Source organism: Loxodonta africana, chromosome 10 (assembly GCF_030014295.1).
Source record: "Loxodonta africana isolate mLoxAfr1 chromosome 10, mLoxAfr1.hap2, whole genome shotgun sequence".
NCBI classification, from domain to species: Eukaryota; Metazoa; Chordata; class Mammalia; order Proboscidea; family Elephantidae; genus Loxodonta; species Loxodonta africana.
This window is the reverse complement of record NC_087351.1, coordinates 12,914,197-12,930,292: the sequence shown is the minus strand read 5'-3', so window position 1 is coordinate 12,930,292 and position 16,096 is coordinate 12,914,197. Positions and strand designations below refer to the sequence as shown.

Genomic DNA, 16,096 nt, shown 5'->3' with positions numbered 1-16,096 from the left:
GCCCTTTCCCATCTGTGAAATACGCTCGAGTCTGGTTTCACATTGTTGTTATTTGCCGTTGAATCAGGTCCAACTCATGGCAGCCTTATATGTGACAGAATGAAACGTCCAGTCGTGCACCATCTTCCAGCACTATATCAGACGGTATTCTCTGGTGATCCATAAGGTTTTCATTGGCTAATTTTTGGAGGTAGATGTCTAGGGTTTTCTTCCTAGTCTTTTGTAATCTGGACGTGCTACTGAAACCTGTCTACCATAGGTGACCCTGCTGGTATTTGAAATACCTGTGGCATAGCTTCCAGCATCACAGCAACACACAAACCACCACAGTACGACAAAGACAGACGGGTGGTGGGGTTTCATATGGGGGGAATGATGAGCCCAGGACTCCAAAGCTGAATCCAGAAGAATCTTAATATGTGTTTTTTTTTAATTGAATTAAATGCTGTATTGTTTTTTACCTGCTTTAATTTCTAAGTATTTATTCCTCAGCAAAAACGAACCTCATCTGCTTAGTATCTTCTGCATAGAAGCATTTATACAGCAGAGAGGATGAATCTCTTAGGCATTTGTCAGCTCCATCAGCATTCTTAGAGGCTTATTAACTACGCTTCCTTGAATATTAGTCCCGAGTTACTGAGTGGCTGTAGGTTTGTGTCTGTTCATGTCTTAGTTGTCACCAGCAGGTAGTTGTTGAGCTGAGTGCTCACCACTAGGTTCTGTCTTCCATCATCGTGGTTTTTGTCTTTTGCGTGCACTTTTTTAAGTAGCTGAGACAACCGTAGGAAGCACCTTTGTACCAGGGCTCCTGGCTGAGCTTGGAGCCAGGCTTTGTTTACTTAGTGGAAGTGATTTGATATGAGGGGCTTGGACAGAGGAAGGGCCACAAGACCAGTGTGGTTGGAGATCTTGTGACAGTAATACAAAGCTCTTCTCTTCTGCAAGCTAGTCTTTGAGGTTGGAGGAAGTTCAAAGGAGGAAGGCACCCTGCCAGTGGGACACAGGAGGCGGATGCTGCTCAAATCAGCACAAAGCAGGTATCTTTCACTAGACCTTGGATTGCTAAGACTGATGTGGGCTTCAGCTGGGCCGGCTGAACCCAAATATGAAATCACAACTGCTCCCGGGGCTCAGAGCATTTGCTTCTCCAGCGTTAAGACTGGCCTCGAGAGACGCATTAGACTAAACAATTTAAAAAACAGGAAATCTGCTCCTAGCAGTACGATTGCCGGAAAACTTTTTCCACAAGGAAGGAACCAGAGTTAAAAACAGAAACTCCGTACCCTAGGCTTGTTTTCTTCTTGCACAGAAGCATTAGCAGCTCATACAACCCGAAGCAGCTTTGTCCCACTTCACTATCTCTCAGAGTGCTGCCTGGCCAGCCCATTACAAAACGGGTTGATGCGCCTGTATGATCACATTTAAAATATGAAAGTAGTGCTCCGTGGAGGATACTTGCCTTGGTGCTGTTCACCTTGGCTGAAGATGAAACGTGGATATTAATGCAGGCAGGACTTAGGGGAGACCTAGAGAACAGCCCTAGGTGAAATTTTATTCAACAGGCATTTATTGTGAGTGTTTTGGATTCATTCCATAGATTAAATATTCATTTATTCGATCATTGATAACAGAGTGTGTGCTGTGTGTTGTACATGGGTGCCCAACCCCCTGCTTCAGCCTTAGATGTGTGGCTCTCTTTCCTCTTTAAATACTTAAGGGCTTGTAGGGTTTGCTTGTGACAGTCAGCCCAGGGCACCCCTGGATCCAACTCCTGGGCCCACTGCTCTTTTGCATGGTTTGCCGCTGAGGACAGTGAGGGTGAACAGAGGACATTTTGGAAGAAAGCAGGGGGTGGAAGAAAGAGGAAGCTAAACCCTAGAGAGGAAATGCTTTTCTTTCTCCTTCACTGTAATGTCATTCTTTCTAAGTAAGTCCAGCATTGAGGAAAACTTCCGGAACCCTCAGCGAACATGACCCAAGCCCTCTCTGTGGATGGGGCCTCTGTTCACAACCCCTCAGCTGGCTGGATCCGTGTGTCATGAACAAGCTGCTGCAGTAGAAGAGCCTGTGTGGTCAAAAGATTCTGTATCATCCACATGTCATCATTCCTTGCTTGTAAGAAAACTGAACTACATTTTTTAAATGTTTTATTGAAATGAAACATACATACAGAAAAATGCACCTAAGTGTACCATTCAGTGAATTTTTGTAAGTGGAGCATACCCATGCAACCAGCATCTAGATCAAGAAATCAAGCATTATCAGCACTGCGGGTACCCCCCTTGTGGTCTGTTAAAATGTATTTTAAAGCTGTCTGCTGGGGCTTTTTCCAGTGCCCTAGAGTGTTGAGTGGTGAGCTGCTTGTGGGTAGATCTTTCATTTCAGTTCAAGAGTGTCTCTCAGCATGCCACTGTCTAGCCTGTAACAGAAAAAGGTTGCTAACTTCTGCCCTTTAGGATACTGCCTTAATTATTGTCATTATTGTTAGTTGCCTTTGAATCGATTCCTGCTCATGGTGACCGTGTGTGTGTCAGACTAGAACTGCTCCGTAAGTTTTAAAGGCTGTGACCTTTTGGAAGCAGATTGCCAGGGTTTTCTTTCGAGGCACCTCTGAGTGGGTTTGAACTACCAACTTCTCGGACAGTAGCCCGGTGCTTAACCATTTGCACCACCCGGGACTCCCCTTAATTATCAGGGATAGAAAAGTTCCCAGATGGTTCGCCTCAATTGTTGCAGACCCCCTAGTTCTTGGAAGTTTGGCCTGATGGAATGACGTTTTTCTTCTAGATCTTGAGTATCTGTACTTTATAGACATACTGTTCTTTAGATGGTGAAGCCACTCACCCATGTTGGAATCTGCCTGTGACTGGGCAAAGATGCCCTCCGCCCTGATAATCAGCATCTCCCATACTGCCACACTCACTGTTCTTGTTCAGGCCAGCTGCTGGCAAACTGCTAACAAGTCCACTTCCCATGCAGCTGCTGTTCAGTGTTTCTGCTCTGTGCTTGTTGCCATTGGCATTGACTTGCCATTATGATAGGACTTTTTTGGCTTCACGGAAGAGAAGCAATCAGGTTATCTTAGACGGTGGGTCATGAATTTAAGGCTGTGTGGGAAAATAAGAAACTGGAAACTGTTGACAATCACCCAGCCAGGCAACATGGACCTGGAACAGTATTCATTACTACTCAGAATTCATCAGTAACTCTGAGGCCAATGGTCATTCTCCATCTCCTGTTCAGAGCACCCCAAGAGAGTTGATTAGATCATTAACCTTTACCTGCTTCGACATACCCTTACTAGCATTTGGGTAACCTCATGGGCGATGGTTTCTCCTGCGCCCATGCTAAATGTGCCACCTTTGCTTCGGGTTTAGTCATTTGGGGCCTGGAAAGCAAGGTCAAATGACACACACACAAAAAAAACAGCAAATTATGATCAAGGAATCACTTGTGGCTGTCTTTTAGAAGGGTCTGTGGGAATGGTAGGAGATTAGTCTTCTGAACCTATTCCAGTAAAGCCAGCTTTCATTTTTTTCCCACAGGGTCCAGTCTAATGAATCCACATTTTTTCAAGGAGGAGGGGACGATATGTCTGTTCAGTGAATTCCTTGCTTACGTCCAGAGTAGGACAGCTGCATATGGGAGCTACCAGCTCTCACATGCCTCTTGGACAGTTGGGAACATTCTTTAGCAAAAACAGCACCGTTGGAAATAACAGAATCCTGTATAAACAAAGAAACATTTCTTGGGTAACCTCAAAGCTCAGTTTTCCTGGTTCCTGCCGTCTGGGAGTGTGAGTTTATGCTTCTGTGTGCATGCATATGTCTGTATGTGTTATCTTCCCCTATTAGCCCCTGCTGCTCTTTTCTTTTTTACTTTTCGTAAGGGAAAGTCTTAAACAAAGGGGCTGGCCTAGGGACAGAGGAATTTCTCTTTTTATCTCCTGATAAAGGTAATATGAAAGAGTTGGATTCAGCAGAGAAGGTGTATTTTAGGGTTTGATACCAGAGACTTCCTAGACTTTCCCCTTTGGCACCGCATTCCCTTCCTAGGTGAGGGGTGGTCAAGCATACTAGTTAAAAGTGTGATTGGTTTTCCAGCTTCACAACTTACTGGCTTTGACCCTGGGCAAGTCCCTTTATCTCTCTGTGCCAAAGTTATCTCACCTATAAAATGGTGTAATAATGATACCTGCCTCAGAGGTGTTGGGAGGACAAATTTATGAAATAAATGTAAAGCACTTAGAATTTAAAAATGATTAACAAATGGTAGCAGGATCAGATTTTGTTACATTTGGCCAAAGACCATTATAAAATATTAGTGGAACTGCTATTCAGAAATGCTGAAAGGGAGACTTGATAGAATTCCTTCCAGTGTGAAGTGAAACAACAGGAAGCAAGGAAACACGGAAGAAAGATTTTAAATGGTAGGGTAATGGCTTCGTGTTCATCAGCTAGGACCTGGCTTTCCTGATAACCCTGTGAACATTACTTTGTGAGTGGCAGACTGTCACAGTGGTTGAGAGCAAGAGCTCCGTGTATAACTACTTGTTCTCTTGTTTCACTCAGCACTCTGACTTGCCAAAAGATTGAACTGACAGAATACATTTTAGATTTTGTGCTGATACAGCTCTGACACTTGACAGAGAGGACCTTTATCTGGGGACATTATGTGGGGTTGAAGGCAGAGACCTCTCAGAGTTTCCAACACAGATCGAGTGCCAGCTCTGCTATGACTTCCCTAACTACTCCAGGTCACATCATTTTCCCTTCTCCAATGTAGAATTTACGTGTACTCTTCATTCATGTTCCACTATGTACTGATATGGAACTGTTTACTGACTCCATGGTCTGTCTCTCTGACTATATGGTAAGCTCCTTGCGGCTCTAGACAATGCCTTAAACTTATTTTAGCTCTCTCATGGTGCCCCGTGTAGTGCTGAGTCCTCAGCTAGGAACTTAATAAATATTTGCTGACCGAGGTAGAGAAATCCAGTTCTGGAACCTGCATGTCTGAAGACAGTTACTTTCAGAATAGTGACTTTTGTCTCTCTCCAGTGGGGATGGTGTAGGTTTCTGTTGGCTTTGTTCATGTTTACCTGCATTTCAGAATTTCTGTTGTAGTTTCTCTCTCCTCATTTCTTGGGAACCTTTTAAACACCAGTTTGTTTTTTTTTTCCATGGTATATATTGCAGGGACAGCTTAATATGGGAAATAAATTTCTCTGTAGTTCACAGTATAAAATGGAGAAGGCAAATAGGGAATCTAGTTTTGTCTGTCAGAGTCAAGTATTGACTGTTTATCTGCCTGTTTTCTCTGGCGAAAACTAGAAAAGACCAGGGAGAATACCAGGTCCATTCTTGGTCCAGGGTCCAGCTTATGCCGGTTAACCCCCAGCCAGGCTTACAATGGCAATGGAAATTTCTATAAACATTTATAGGGTCACTCTGAGTCAGAATAGACTCAGTGGCACACAGCAACAACAGAGGCCCAAAGATGAGTGGGATTGAGAAACTAGCCTAGAATTTACTTGACTTTTGAAGAGCGGACAGAATTTCCTGATACTTTGTGGGGTTGGGTTTACAAAGCTGGCACAGATGAAGCTTTCTTTTCTGTCCTAGATACCATGTTTGCATTTTGGGTAAGCCACTGCCAAGAGGACAGTAGAGCCTGGGCTTTCCTGATAATGTCGAGATAGGCTGGGATACATGATGGGATGGGGTTATAACATGTTTTCCCACTTGGGAAATTAAATTGAACTGTTTAATTAAAGTTGAACAGTATTAGGCTATCTAAGCATAAAATAGAGAAATATTGTATTTATGAATATTATAACTATAACTATAACAGGGTAAAAAAATAAAAACAACTAGGTTTAGTTTATTATCCTCTTTATATTCAAGTGTTCTTAATGACTGTATCTACCTCAGAATTTAAGAACTGGAGGGGATGTGTTAGACACTATCTAAAAAAAAAATAAAAACAAAAAATAGGGACAGACAAAAGCCTGAAAGAGGAAGTTATGCATCAAAGTGTTAACAGTGGAGATCTCCAGAGGTTGGGATTCTTTTTGATTATCTGCATTTTCTTTTTTTTTCTACTTTGAACATATTGTTTATGTAATGAAACATTATAAAAACAATTCTCACTCAATTACTGAGCCTCAAATGAATACTCAAATACTGACCCTTGTCGGTGAAGATGTTATCTGCTACTGCATTAAGTAGCAGTTTTGCTAAAGGGAGAAAAATTTTCTAGTACAGTCTTGTTACTTTAACAATGGAGTTACCGACTATTGTTAAGATATTTAAAATCCATGTAAACAGAACACGCTACAGAAATTTCAAGCTATTTTTCTCACAAATATTTCTTTAGATAGATTAGCAAAAGCTGGTGAAGAATTTCTGTGAAAAAAATCTCAGTTTATAATAGCAATTGCAGTTTATAATAAAATGCATGAAGCCTTTCTGTGGGAAGGTGTAAAGGGCCAAGAGCTTATGTACATTGTTGAATAGGTGACCTCTCAGTGACATGACTGCCATGTTTATAAAGGGAAAAGTGTAAGCCCAGGCTCCAACAAAACCTTCAAGATAGGAAGAGTTTTAATTATTTTTTTAACTTTAGTTTAATGGTTTATGAAGGTTTTTTGGGAAATAAATTCATAGTAGTATACAGAGGTAGAAGTTGTTCAAAAGGTATGTATGTGACATTAGGACATACTAAAGGAGGCCTGGTGGAGCAGTGGTTAAGCGCTTGGCTAAGTGAGAGGTTGGCAGTTTGAGCCCCCGCCCGCCCCCCAGCAGCTCGTGGGAGACCTGGTGGTCTGCTTCTGTAAAGATTACAGCCCAGAAAGCCCTGTGGGGGTGGTTCTGCTGGGTCCCGTAGGGTTTCTGTGAGTCGAAATCCACTTGACGGTACCCAACAACAACAACAGGACATATTAGCTATGGGGTCTGTATTTAGGTATCTATTTTCCAAAATAAATACATGGTTTCCTTTAAAATATATGAGACTACCAGGAAGGTGACTCTTAAGCAATCCTTACACAGAAAAATGGAAAAAATAAAGTGTAATAACAAAGACACAAAAAATAACAAAAAACTCTCATATTTATTTAGTGTTTACTTTGTGCCAGATCTTATTCTACATATGTTAAAATGATTCATCCTATGAATTATAGGAATTGTTTCCATCTCCATGTCACAGATGAGGAACCTGAGGCAGGGTCACTTGACGGAGGAATCAGTTTTTAAACCTAGAAAGTGTAGCTGTTTAGAGAACAATATATCATTCTGAGCCCTTACCCCACCTTCAGGTCCCATTAAATTATATATTTTACAAGAATACTGTCTCTTCAAATAAGGGGACCTGAACCCTTCCTTCCTATCCTACTACCCTCAAGTTTGGAGCAAAGATGTGTGAATGGATCCAGAGACAGTTATCAGCCTTACCTTCCCTGCTCACTGTCTCTGTGTGATGACAGTATCAGGAAGTACAACTCTGGGTTACTTGAGTTTTCTTAAGTAACTAACAACATCAGTGAAACCATATGTTTGAATAGTTTCCAGTAGTCGTCTAAATTGTTGTCCACGTAGAAGGTTCCTGCTAAGAGTTAATTTTTAGATTATTGTTTTTTACTGTTAAGTTCTTTTGGCTTTCTTGAAATGCCTCTCTTAGTTCATACTCATTTTATAATTTCTGATAATTGCATTTGAAATCAATACTTTTTAACCTTTTCTCATCCTAAACTGGTTTGGATTTTCTTTTTTTTAAGGTTTACAGAACAAAGTAGTTTCTCATTAAATGATTAATACACGTTTTGTATCATTGGTTGCCACCCCCACGACATGTCAACACTCTCCACTTCTCTACCTTGGGTTCCCCATTTCCATTCATCCAGCTTTCCTGTCCCCTCCTGCCTTCTTGTCCTTGCGCCTGGGCTGGTGTGCTCATTTAGCCTCATATACATGGTTGAGCTACATGTGGTGTTGTTTGTTTCATTGGCCCACCTAATCTTTGGTTGAAGAGCGAACCTCAGGAGTGACTTCCGTACTGAGTTAAAAGGGTGTCTGGGGGCTGGCCATACTCTCAGGGTTTCTCCAGTCTCTGTCAGACCAGTAAGTCTGGTCTTTTTTTGTGAATTTAAATTTTGTACTACATTTTTCTCCAGCTCTGTCTGCGATCTACTATTATGATCCCTGTCAGGGTAGTTGGTGGTGGTAGCTGGGCACCATCTAGTTATGCTGGACTCGGTCTGGTGGAAGCTGTGGTAATTGTGGTCCTTTAGTCCCTTGGGCTAATCTTTCCCATGTGCCTGGTTTTTGTCATTCTCTCTTGCTCCAGACAGGGTGAGGATTGTTTTGCTAGAAGCTTATATAGGGTGTAGGGAACATAATGTATAATAAAAGAACTATAAACTACCAAAAACAAAGAAACAAATGAAAACCCTCTCAGTGAGAAATTCCCTCAGGAAAATACAGGCCAACCATTGTTTATATATCTTAAGCAGTCATGATAAAATCCCCAGAGATGTAGAAGAAAGAAAGGTGGTATGTCTGATAATGTTGACGATCTCTCGCCAATAATTGGGGCAGTCCATGCCTTAAAGATTTATCTTGTTGAACCAACCTACTTTTTATTAAAAATCCTGATTCTTTGATTCAGTTGTCCTTAGAATATTGGGTGTTGTTCGGGCTTTTGTTCTTGGTTGCAGGGTTTGGGAATCCCCATTCAGTGACACGTAGTGGGCTGTTGCCTGTCTAGCTAACACGTATTTAAAAGACTGGAAGCGCTATGTCACATGTAATTAATCTGTCCACTTAACACTTCCACCTGCTTCTACTCCAGGAAAAACAACAATTCTGGCTCTAACTCAGATGGCTCGTCTCTGCTGAACTCAACCCTCTAGCTTCAGATTGCCTTTTAGCGACTTACTTTAGCCTTTAAACTGCTCTTGGTGTTCATATTGAGTTGTGTCCATCTACTTCATTGTATTGTCATGGAGGGAGTAGAGCATGGTGTCTTTTGACCGTGTTGCGCTCTATTTAGGGCTGAGCTTTTTCTAGGAACTTATCACGAGTAAAGCCTCACATTTCTTGAAGAATAGTAGTGGTTACATCTCAAGTTCCCACCAACCCTAGGTTTATAGCCTGATGGTTTTGACTGTCAACATCTTTTACTGGGATCTTCAAATGATGTTTACATAAAACCTCCAGGCAATTGTTTGACTTTGGATAAAGACAGGATAGAGTAACATTTTGTTGTTGTCCTTTACAACCCACTGGACTCACTCTGTTCAGCTGTGTGTGAGCAGTGGGAAAAAATAACATCAAAATGGAATGTGGTCTTGCTCTCTCTGCACCTCTGCTCCCACCTCCTGCTGGGCACAAGAAAGGAAAGTTGAGTCTTGTGGAAGATTTTCCAACTAGAACAGGAATGGCAGCCAACTCAGTGGTTTGATGAAGAGAAGAAGTGTATCTCTCCTTCTTTAAATCTCTAGGAATTAAGCCTGGGAAGATTTCAGGAGATAAGGAGAACCCTGTCCAATTCGTGGCTTTGCTAATAAAGAGGCTAAAGTGTGGAGAGGGAGAAGGGCAGAGCTGGGAAGGAGATTGGGGAAGGACTGGCAGTGGTGCAAGGCCAAAGTCTGTCACTGCCCCCAGGTTCTTTGGACCCTATGCCTGAATATTGGAAGCTTTGAAAAACCAACAAAATGTAAATAGTTCACTGGTCAGGAAGCGTAGCTGCAGCTGCTAAGGTACAGAACAGGTAGTGTTGTCCTGAGTCAGCAACTCGTACCTTCGTCCTTGTTGTCCTCAGTTACGTGTATTATCTCACTTCCTCTTCACAGCAGATCTGTGGCATAAAAACTGAGGCTTATAGGAACTAAGCAACATGCCCAAGCTCACCCAGCTATGAAGTATAAGAACCACGTTCCAATTTGGAATCATATCTGGCAATTTCAGAGAACTGAAGGGAAGGTTTGAAGATGGACAGGGACCGTGGGATCCTGGGTAGCAGAGAACTCAAAGCTAAATTATAGAATAGTCTGCTGACTTGAGCGCCACACTTGGCACTTTTACAACTGTACGTTCAGCATGCAATGTTATTGGACTCTTGATGCCACCATAGAGAATTCATCAACTCTTCTTTGTCTTCGTGTCATTTTTTCAAAATGCAAAGTCTCAGATGGGAGCATTGAGTTGGCCTGGTCTTTGTCATGTCTTAGTGCTGTAGCTGCCAGGAGGTGGAGAGGAGTATCTGGCCTGTTTGACTTCTGTAGGACAGTTGGACCCTGCTTGCCACTGAGACTGGCACAATTAGAGACCTCCCCAATCAGGAAGAGTGTTTGGATGCTGGGCAACAACGATACAAAGGGTATATGTGGGTATACCTAGTACAGACATCCACGTGGCCCTCTTTTGAGGACTGGCTGAAATGAGAAGCTGTGCCTTCCCCCAAAAGCCTGGCTGTTTTTTCCTGAGAGCAGGATCTGCCCAACAGAGTCCAATAGAACTATCAGGCATTACACAAAGTACAGGAGTTTTCACAGGAGAACCTCTGGCTGTTTCTGAATCAATAAAACTGATTATCATAAAGGTGAATGACCAGCCAGCTGTTAGGGTTAATCTGAGGAGGGAACATATAAAAGACGGGCCTACAGGAAGTACCCTTACCTAATTTCCAGGCTTAACTGGTTCTTAGTGTGGTGTCTTGAGACCCTGAATTATTGTATGATACGTTACCGGGAAGTATGTCACTGTAGCTTTACTTGATTAATCTTATTAAACATTTTCTTGCTGCAGGAAGGAAGAAGAATTAATGTTCATGGCTGGCCAGCTTGCCTTCTTTCTTTTTTTTTTTTCCTCCCTCTTTTTTCCCCCTCCCTTCCTTCTTTCCTTCCTTGCAGTATGGGCATTTACCATAACGTTGACACTATTTGGCCAGTTTATACCTCTAGGGGTGGGTCTGCAGACTTTGATAAACCCACCCAGCAGGCTGAACAATCCCAGGCTTTTGTGATAAAAATTCCTGTTTTAAAAATACCTTCTTTGACAGCGGTTTTAGCCCTTTCTCAGGCAGTGGGTGCAGAGCCTACACGAGGGCACTGTGCCTTTGGAGCTCTTGTTTTTACATGACCCAAGGCTTGTTGCTTTTTATACTATTGACTTCATCTAGCTTATTACATTATCAAATCCGTAAGAGTTTAAAATCAAATCAAATGAGCAAATATTTTTGAGCTCTTACTTGGAGCAAGGTGCTTTACTAGGAAGCTGTATGTTTTGGGCTTATGTATAGGTGGCTGAATGTGCTGAGCTGAGTTGAAATCGTGTGTATATTAGGAAAAAAAAAAATTTTTTTTTTTTTTAAATGATAGGGATTAAAGTCTCTGTGTATCTTCAGTAAGGGTAGTCCTGTCCCGGAGAAACCCTGAGAGTATTGCCCCCGGACACCCTTTCAGCTCCGTAATGAAGTCACTCGTGAGGTTCACCCTTCAGCCAAAGGTTAAACAGGCCCATAAAACAAAACAAGACTAAAGGGGTGCACCAGCCCAGGGGCAAGGACGAGAAGGCAGGAGGGAACGGGAAAGCTGGTAATAGGGAACCCAAGGTCGAGAAGGGAGAGTGTTCACATGTCATGGGATTGTTAACCAATGTTATAAAACAATATGTATACTAACTGCTTAATGAGAAACTAGTTTGTTCTGTAAACCTGCATCTAAAGTACAATAAAAAGAAAAAAAAAACAAAGAGTAGTCTTGTTCTCATCTGCCTGGTAAACACCTACTTTATCCTTTCCTTCACTTTCAGGCAACCAGCCACCCCTTCCTTTGTGCCACCCCAGTATTTACAGCACTTAACTAGTTTGCTTGTATGTCTTTGCCCTTCTCCTAGGCTCTCTTTGCCTTCAGATAGGGACCGTGTTGTTTTTGTACGTTCAGTGTCTAGCGTTGTGCCTAGCATATAGCGTTGTTAGTTGCTGTGAATTCGATTCCAACTCATGGCAACCCTGTGTGTTACAGAGTAAATTGCTGCATAGGGTTGTCTTGGAAGCAGATCACCAGGCCTTTACTTCCGAAGTACGGCTGGGTGAGTTTGAACCACCAATCTTTAGGTTAGCAGTTGAGCACAAACCCTTTGCGCCACCTATGGGCCTCAGTACATAGTAGGCACTTTGAAAAATACTTGAATGAATGACTGAGTAAATGAATATTCTTTAACTATCTTTTTCTGAAGCTGAGAGTGATTCTGGTGAAATGAAAATTTATACTCATCTATGTTTAGAATACTTAATAATTTTTAAGATTAAAATATAATTCTGAATCTCCTATGGAAAGAAGGGCCACAGCGACACGCTTTCTTCTTTTGTTGTTACAGGTATTCCAGGATTTGGGGACTGAAGTGCTGTCTGGAGCTGCCAAAGGCTATAACATATGCCTTTTTGCCTACGGACAGACAGGCTCTGGGAAGACATACACCATGCTGGGGACCCCAGTGAGTGATTTTGTATTGTAATCTGAGATCTTCCTAATGCCACAGCAAGCCCGAGTCTTGTATTGCCTGACCTCTTGTATTGCCTGACCGGGGTTCTGTCTTTCTCACTGAGAGATAGAAAGTGAGTCTGTCAGCTTTAGCAAGATTCATGGAACCTCTTCTGTATTAAGAATGGGTTTCTAAGCACTTTAATTGAAAGTTTTCTACATGTCTCCAGTGAAACTCCCTACAGTGAAGAGGCTAGCACAATTAGCCCCTGTGTCGTCCTCCATGCTAAGGATGGTTCCTGGGTGTTGGTGGGGAAGACCATCACCGTGAGTGAACAGCATTGCTTTCTTTCTTCTCTTCTCCAGGCCTCCATGGGGCTGACGCCACGGATATGTGAGGTATAGACTCTCTTGACAGGATCTTCTCAAAGTAGGTCTCCTTTATACACTCCCTTCAGTGAAACCCAACCCTCTGATTTGTGCAGGGTCTCTTCAGCAGGGAGGAAGACCATCCCTCACTGCCTTCCTCCTGTAGGATAAAAGTAAGGTAGGAAACTGTCAAGCTCTGGGGCCTGAAATGTTTCTACTCCAAATTCTAGCATACTCAGCTGTCTTTTTTCGGCTTCCAGAGTTACCCAGAGGGATGGAGAAAAGCCACAGAAGAAATACTGTGCAGTACAGGGAGATGAGAAACATAGTTAGGTCCTTGGGTTGTACCTGTTGCCGTCAAGTCAGTTCTGACTCATAGTGATCCTACAGGACAGAGTAGAACTTCCCCATAGAGTTTCCAAGGGATACCTGGTGAATTCAAACTAACCACCTTTGGTTAGCAGCCATAGTTCTTAACCACCGTACAACCAGGGTTCCCTCCTTTGGTTGTACAAAACCTAATTCTCTCTCTTTAAGTTTAATAAGAAGGTCTCTCCTTCTGTGGACCAGGTTACTCTGGCTGTTTGGTTTCATTTACCTTCACTTTTTGTATAATATTTTTGGAATAACCCATCTATCCTCTTACTAGGTTGTTCTCCAGGGCAGTTGTTATCTCAGACTAGTGTTGGCTATTCCAAGGTAAAGTTTTAACCAGCCTGTAGTAAAAATACTGATGTCAGGTTACCAGCTGCTCTTTATTCAAGACCATGCTGGCCCTACTACTTTTTTGGTGTTCACCTGTCCTTTTTTTATAATCCAAGATATAATTCACATACCATAAAATTTGCCCTTTAAAAATGTGCTATTCAGTAGTTTTTAGTATATTCATAAGGCTGTACAACCATCACCACTGTCTAATTCCAGAACATTTTCATCACTCCTGGTTTTCAGAATAGAAATTTGAAAACTCTATTTGTGTGTGTGTATGTGTGTTTACACATGCATGAAATCTGGGACCCACTACTCTCCAGCAGACAGCTGGGGTTTCTGTGTCCTGCTATGAGAGTTATGGAGAAAAAATATGTGACCAGAGTATGGGTATAGCCACAGGCCAGCATCCATGTTCCAGTGAGGAAAACCGTTCTGTGAGAAGTCTGCTTTCTTGTTTACTAGAATCTTACTGATTTGAGTAAAGAATTGTAGCTTTTAAAAATTTTTTTAAAGGAATGCAATGCCAGTAGGTTGGAGCATATCTGATACAGAATCCCAGTGTATAAAATTGAGAGAATGAGAATTGTCCTACTTAAAGCAGACCGTTCTTACTTAGCTTTCCTTATTGCTAGCAGTGGCCCTGTGATGCTTTCATGGAACAGTAGTGCTCAAAGAAAACATTTGAAAATCACTTCAAGAAATGAGCTCTTTAAACTCTGCTGCAGCAGCCTGATCAAGGCACAACCTGGTGGCTCTGTTAAAGCCAATGCCGTTGAGTCAGTTCCAACTCATACCGACCCCATAGGACAGAGTAGAACTGCCCCACAGGATTTTCAAGAAGCAGACTGCCACATCTTTCTCTCGCAGTGTGGCTGGTGGATTCAAACTGCCAGCCTTTTAGGTAGCAGCCAAACGCTTAACCTGTGGCAGCATACCCTAAAAACCTCTTGAAAGCTAAACTTGAATCAACCCTGATACTGTAAGCCTAAAACTATAAAGTGATGATAGCAGTGCCTAAAACACTGTTGTACACCTGTAGAAGGATACTCAAGGTGGGCCCTCGCTTAAGCAAGGTCTTAAATTACCAGATACTGAACAAGAAACTCCTGATTCTTGGTTTAGTGGTTTTCCCACAAGACTTAGCCATTTTTCAAAATCTAATTGTGTTGTCTTTTTTACTTGTCTCTAGTTTCCTGGAAATCTATAACGAAAGGGTACGGGATCTTTTGAAGCAATCTGATCAGAAGAAGCCCTATACTCTGCGGGTCAGGGAGCACCCAGAGATGGGGCCCTATGTACAAGGTGAGCCATCGTGTCCTTTGAGGTCTGAGACCAGACCGAAGCCTGGGAACCTCTCCTAACCAACCAGTTGCCATCTTGTCAATTCAGACTCACGGTGACCCTATGTGTGTCAAAATAGAACTATACTCTGTGGGGTTTTCAGTGGCTGATTTTTCAGCAGTTGATTGCTAGGCCTGCCTTCTCAGGTACCTCTAGGTGGATTCAAACTGCCAGCCTTTTGGTTAGTAGTTGAATGCTTAATCATGTGCGCCACCCGGGGATTTCGGAAGCTCTGTTAATGTTCACTAATTCATTCAACAAATGTGTAATGACTACTTATTATATGCCAGGTACTGTACTAGAACACTGGATATTGTTGTTGGGTGCTGTCAAGTCGGTTCTGACTCATAGTGACCCTATAGGACAGGGTAGAACTACCCCATAGGGTTTCATAGGCTGCAGTCTTTGTAGGAGCAGTTTTCTAGGTCTTCTTTCACAGAGCAATTTGTGGGTTTGAACCACTGACCTTTTGTTTAGCAGCTGAGCACTTAACCATAGTGCCACCAGAGCTCCTTAGACACTGCGTAGATTCCAATAAATAGAATAGTCATAGTCCTGCCTTCATAAGCAAGCTTACAATCTGGTAAGGTAACTCAGGAAACAAGCAAACACTTAGTAAAAAGTTGTGATAAAACCAAACCAAACCGGTTGCTGTCGAGTCAATTCCGATTTATAGCGACCCTATAAGACAGAGTAGAAAAAGAGCGCCTGCTGGATTCAAACAGCTGACCTTTTGGTTAGCAGCTGAACTCTTAACCACTACGCCAGCAGGGTTTCCCGAGTTGTGATAGGGCTAATGATAAAAAATAAATAAGTAGGTATGGTGATGAAAATTCATATTTGTGTCTATTCCAAAGAAAGGGGATCCAACAGATTGAGGAAGTTATCGAGCAATGTCATTAATACCACACACACAAGTAAAGTTTTGCCGAACATCATCCAAAAGGAGTTGCAGCAGCACGTCGACAGGGAACTGCCAGAGATTCAAGCCAGATTCAGAAGAGGACATGGAACCAGGGATATCATTGCTGAGGCCAGATGGATTTGGGTGAAAGCAGAGAATACCAGAAAGATGTTTACTTGTGTTTTATTGACTAGGCTAAGGCTTGGACTCTGTGGATCACAACAAATTATGGATAACATTGCGAAGAATGGGAATTCCAGAATACTGAATTGTGCTCATGTGGAACC

The 16,096-nt window shown here is 42.3% G+C and overlaps 1 protein-coding gene across 19 annotated transcripts in view; it reads left to right on the top strand.

The window, feature by feature from the left end:
- STARD9 (StAR related lipid transfer domain containing 9) overlaps positions 1 to 16,096 on the top strand; it is a 113,982-nt gene that overhangs the window by 42,147 nt on the left and 55,739 nt on the right. For 11 of the 19 annotated variants that reach the window (XR_010323104.1, XM_064292084.1, XM_064292076.1 and 8 more), the window contains 4 exons: positions 12,381 to 12,497; positions 12,851 to 12,883; positions 12,970 to 13,031; positions 14,754 to 14,866. Coding sequence is in view for 18 of the 19 variants with exons in the window: in XM_064292084.1 (XP_064148154.1) it covers positions 12,381 to 12,497; positions 12,851 to 12,883; positions 12,970 to 13,031; positions 14,754 to 14,866 (325 nt within the window). In the remaining variant the exon portion in view is untranslated. Of the gene's footprint in view, positions 1 to 945; positions 1,038 to 1,928; positions 2,116 to 12,025; positions 12,093 to 12,380; positions 12,498 to 12,850; positions 12,884 to 12,969; positions 13,032 to 14,753; positions 14,867 to 16,096 lie in introns of those variants that run through there. The other 8 variants (XM_064292083.1, XM_064292081.1, XM_064292079.1 and 5 more) reach the window with 5 other exon arrangements.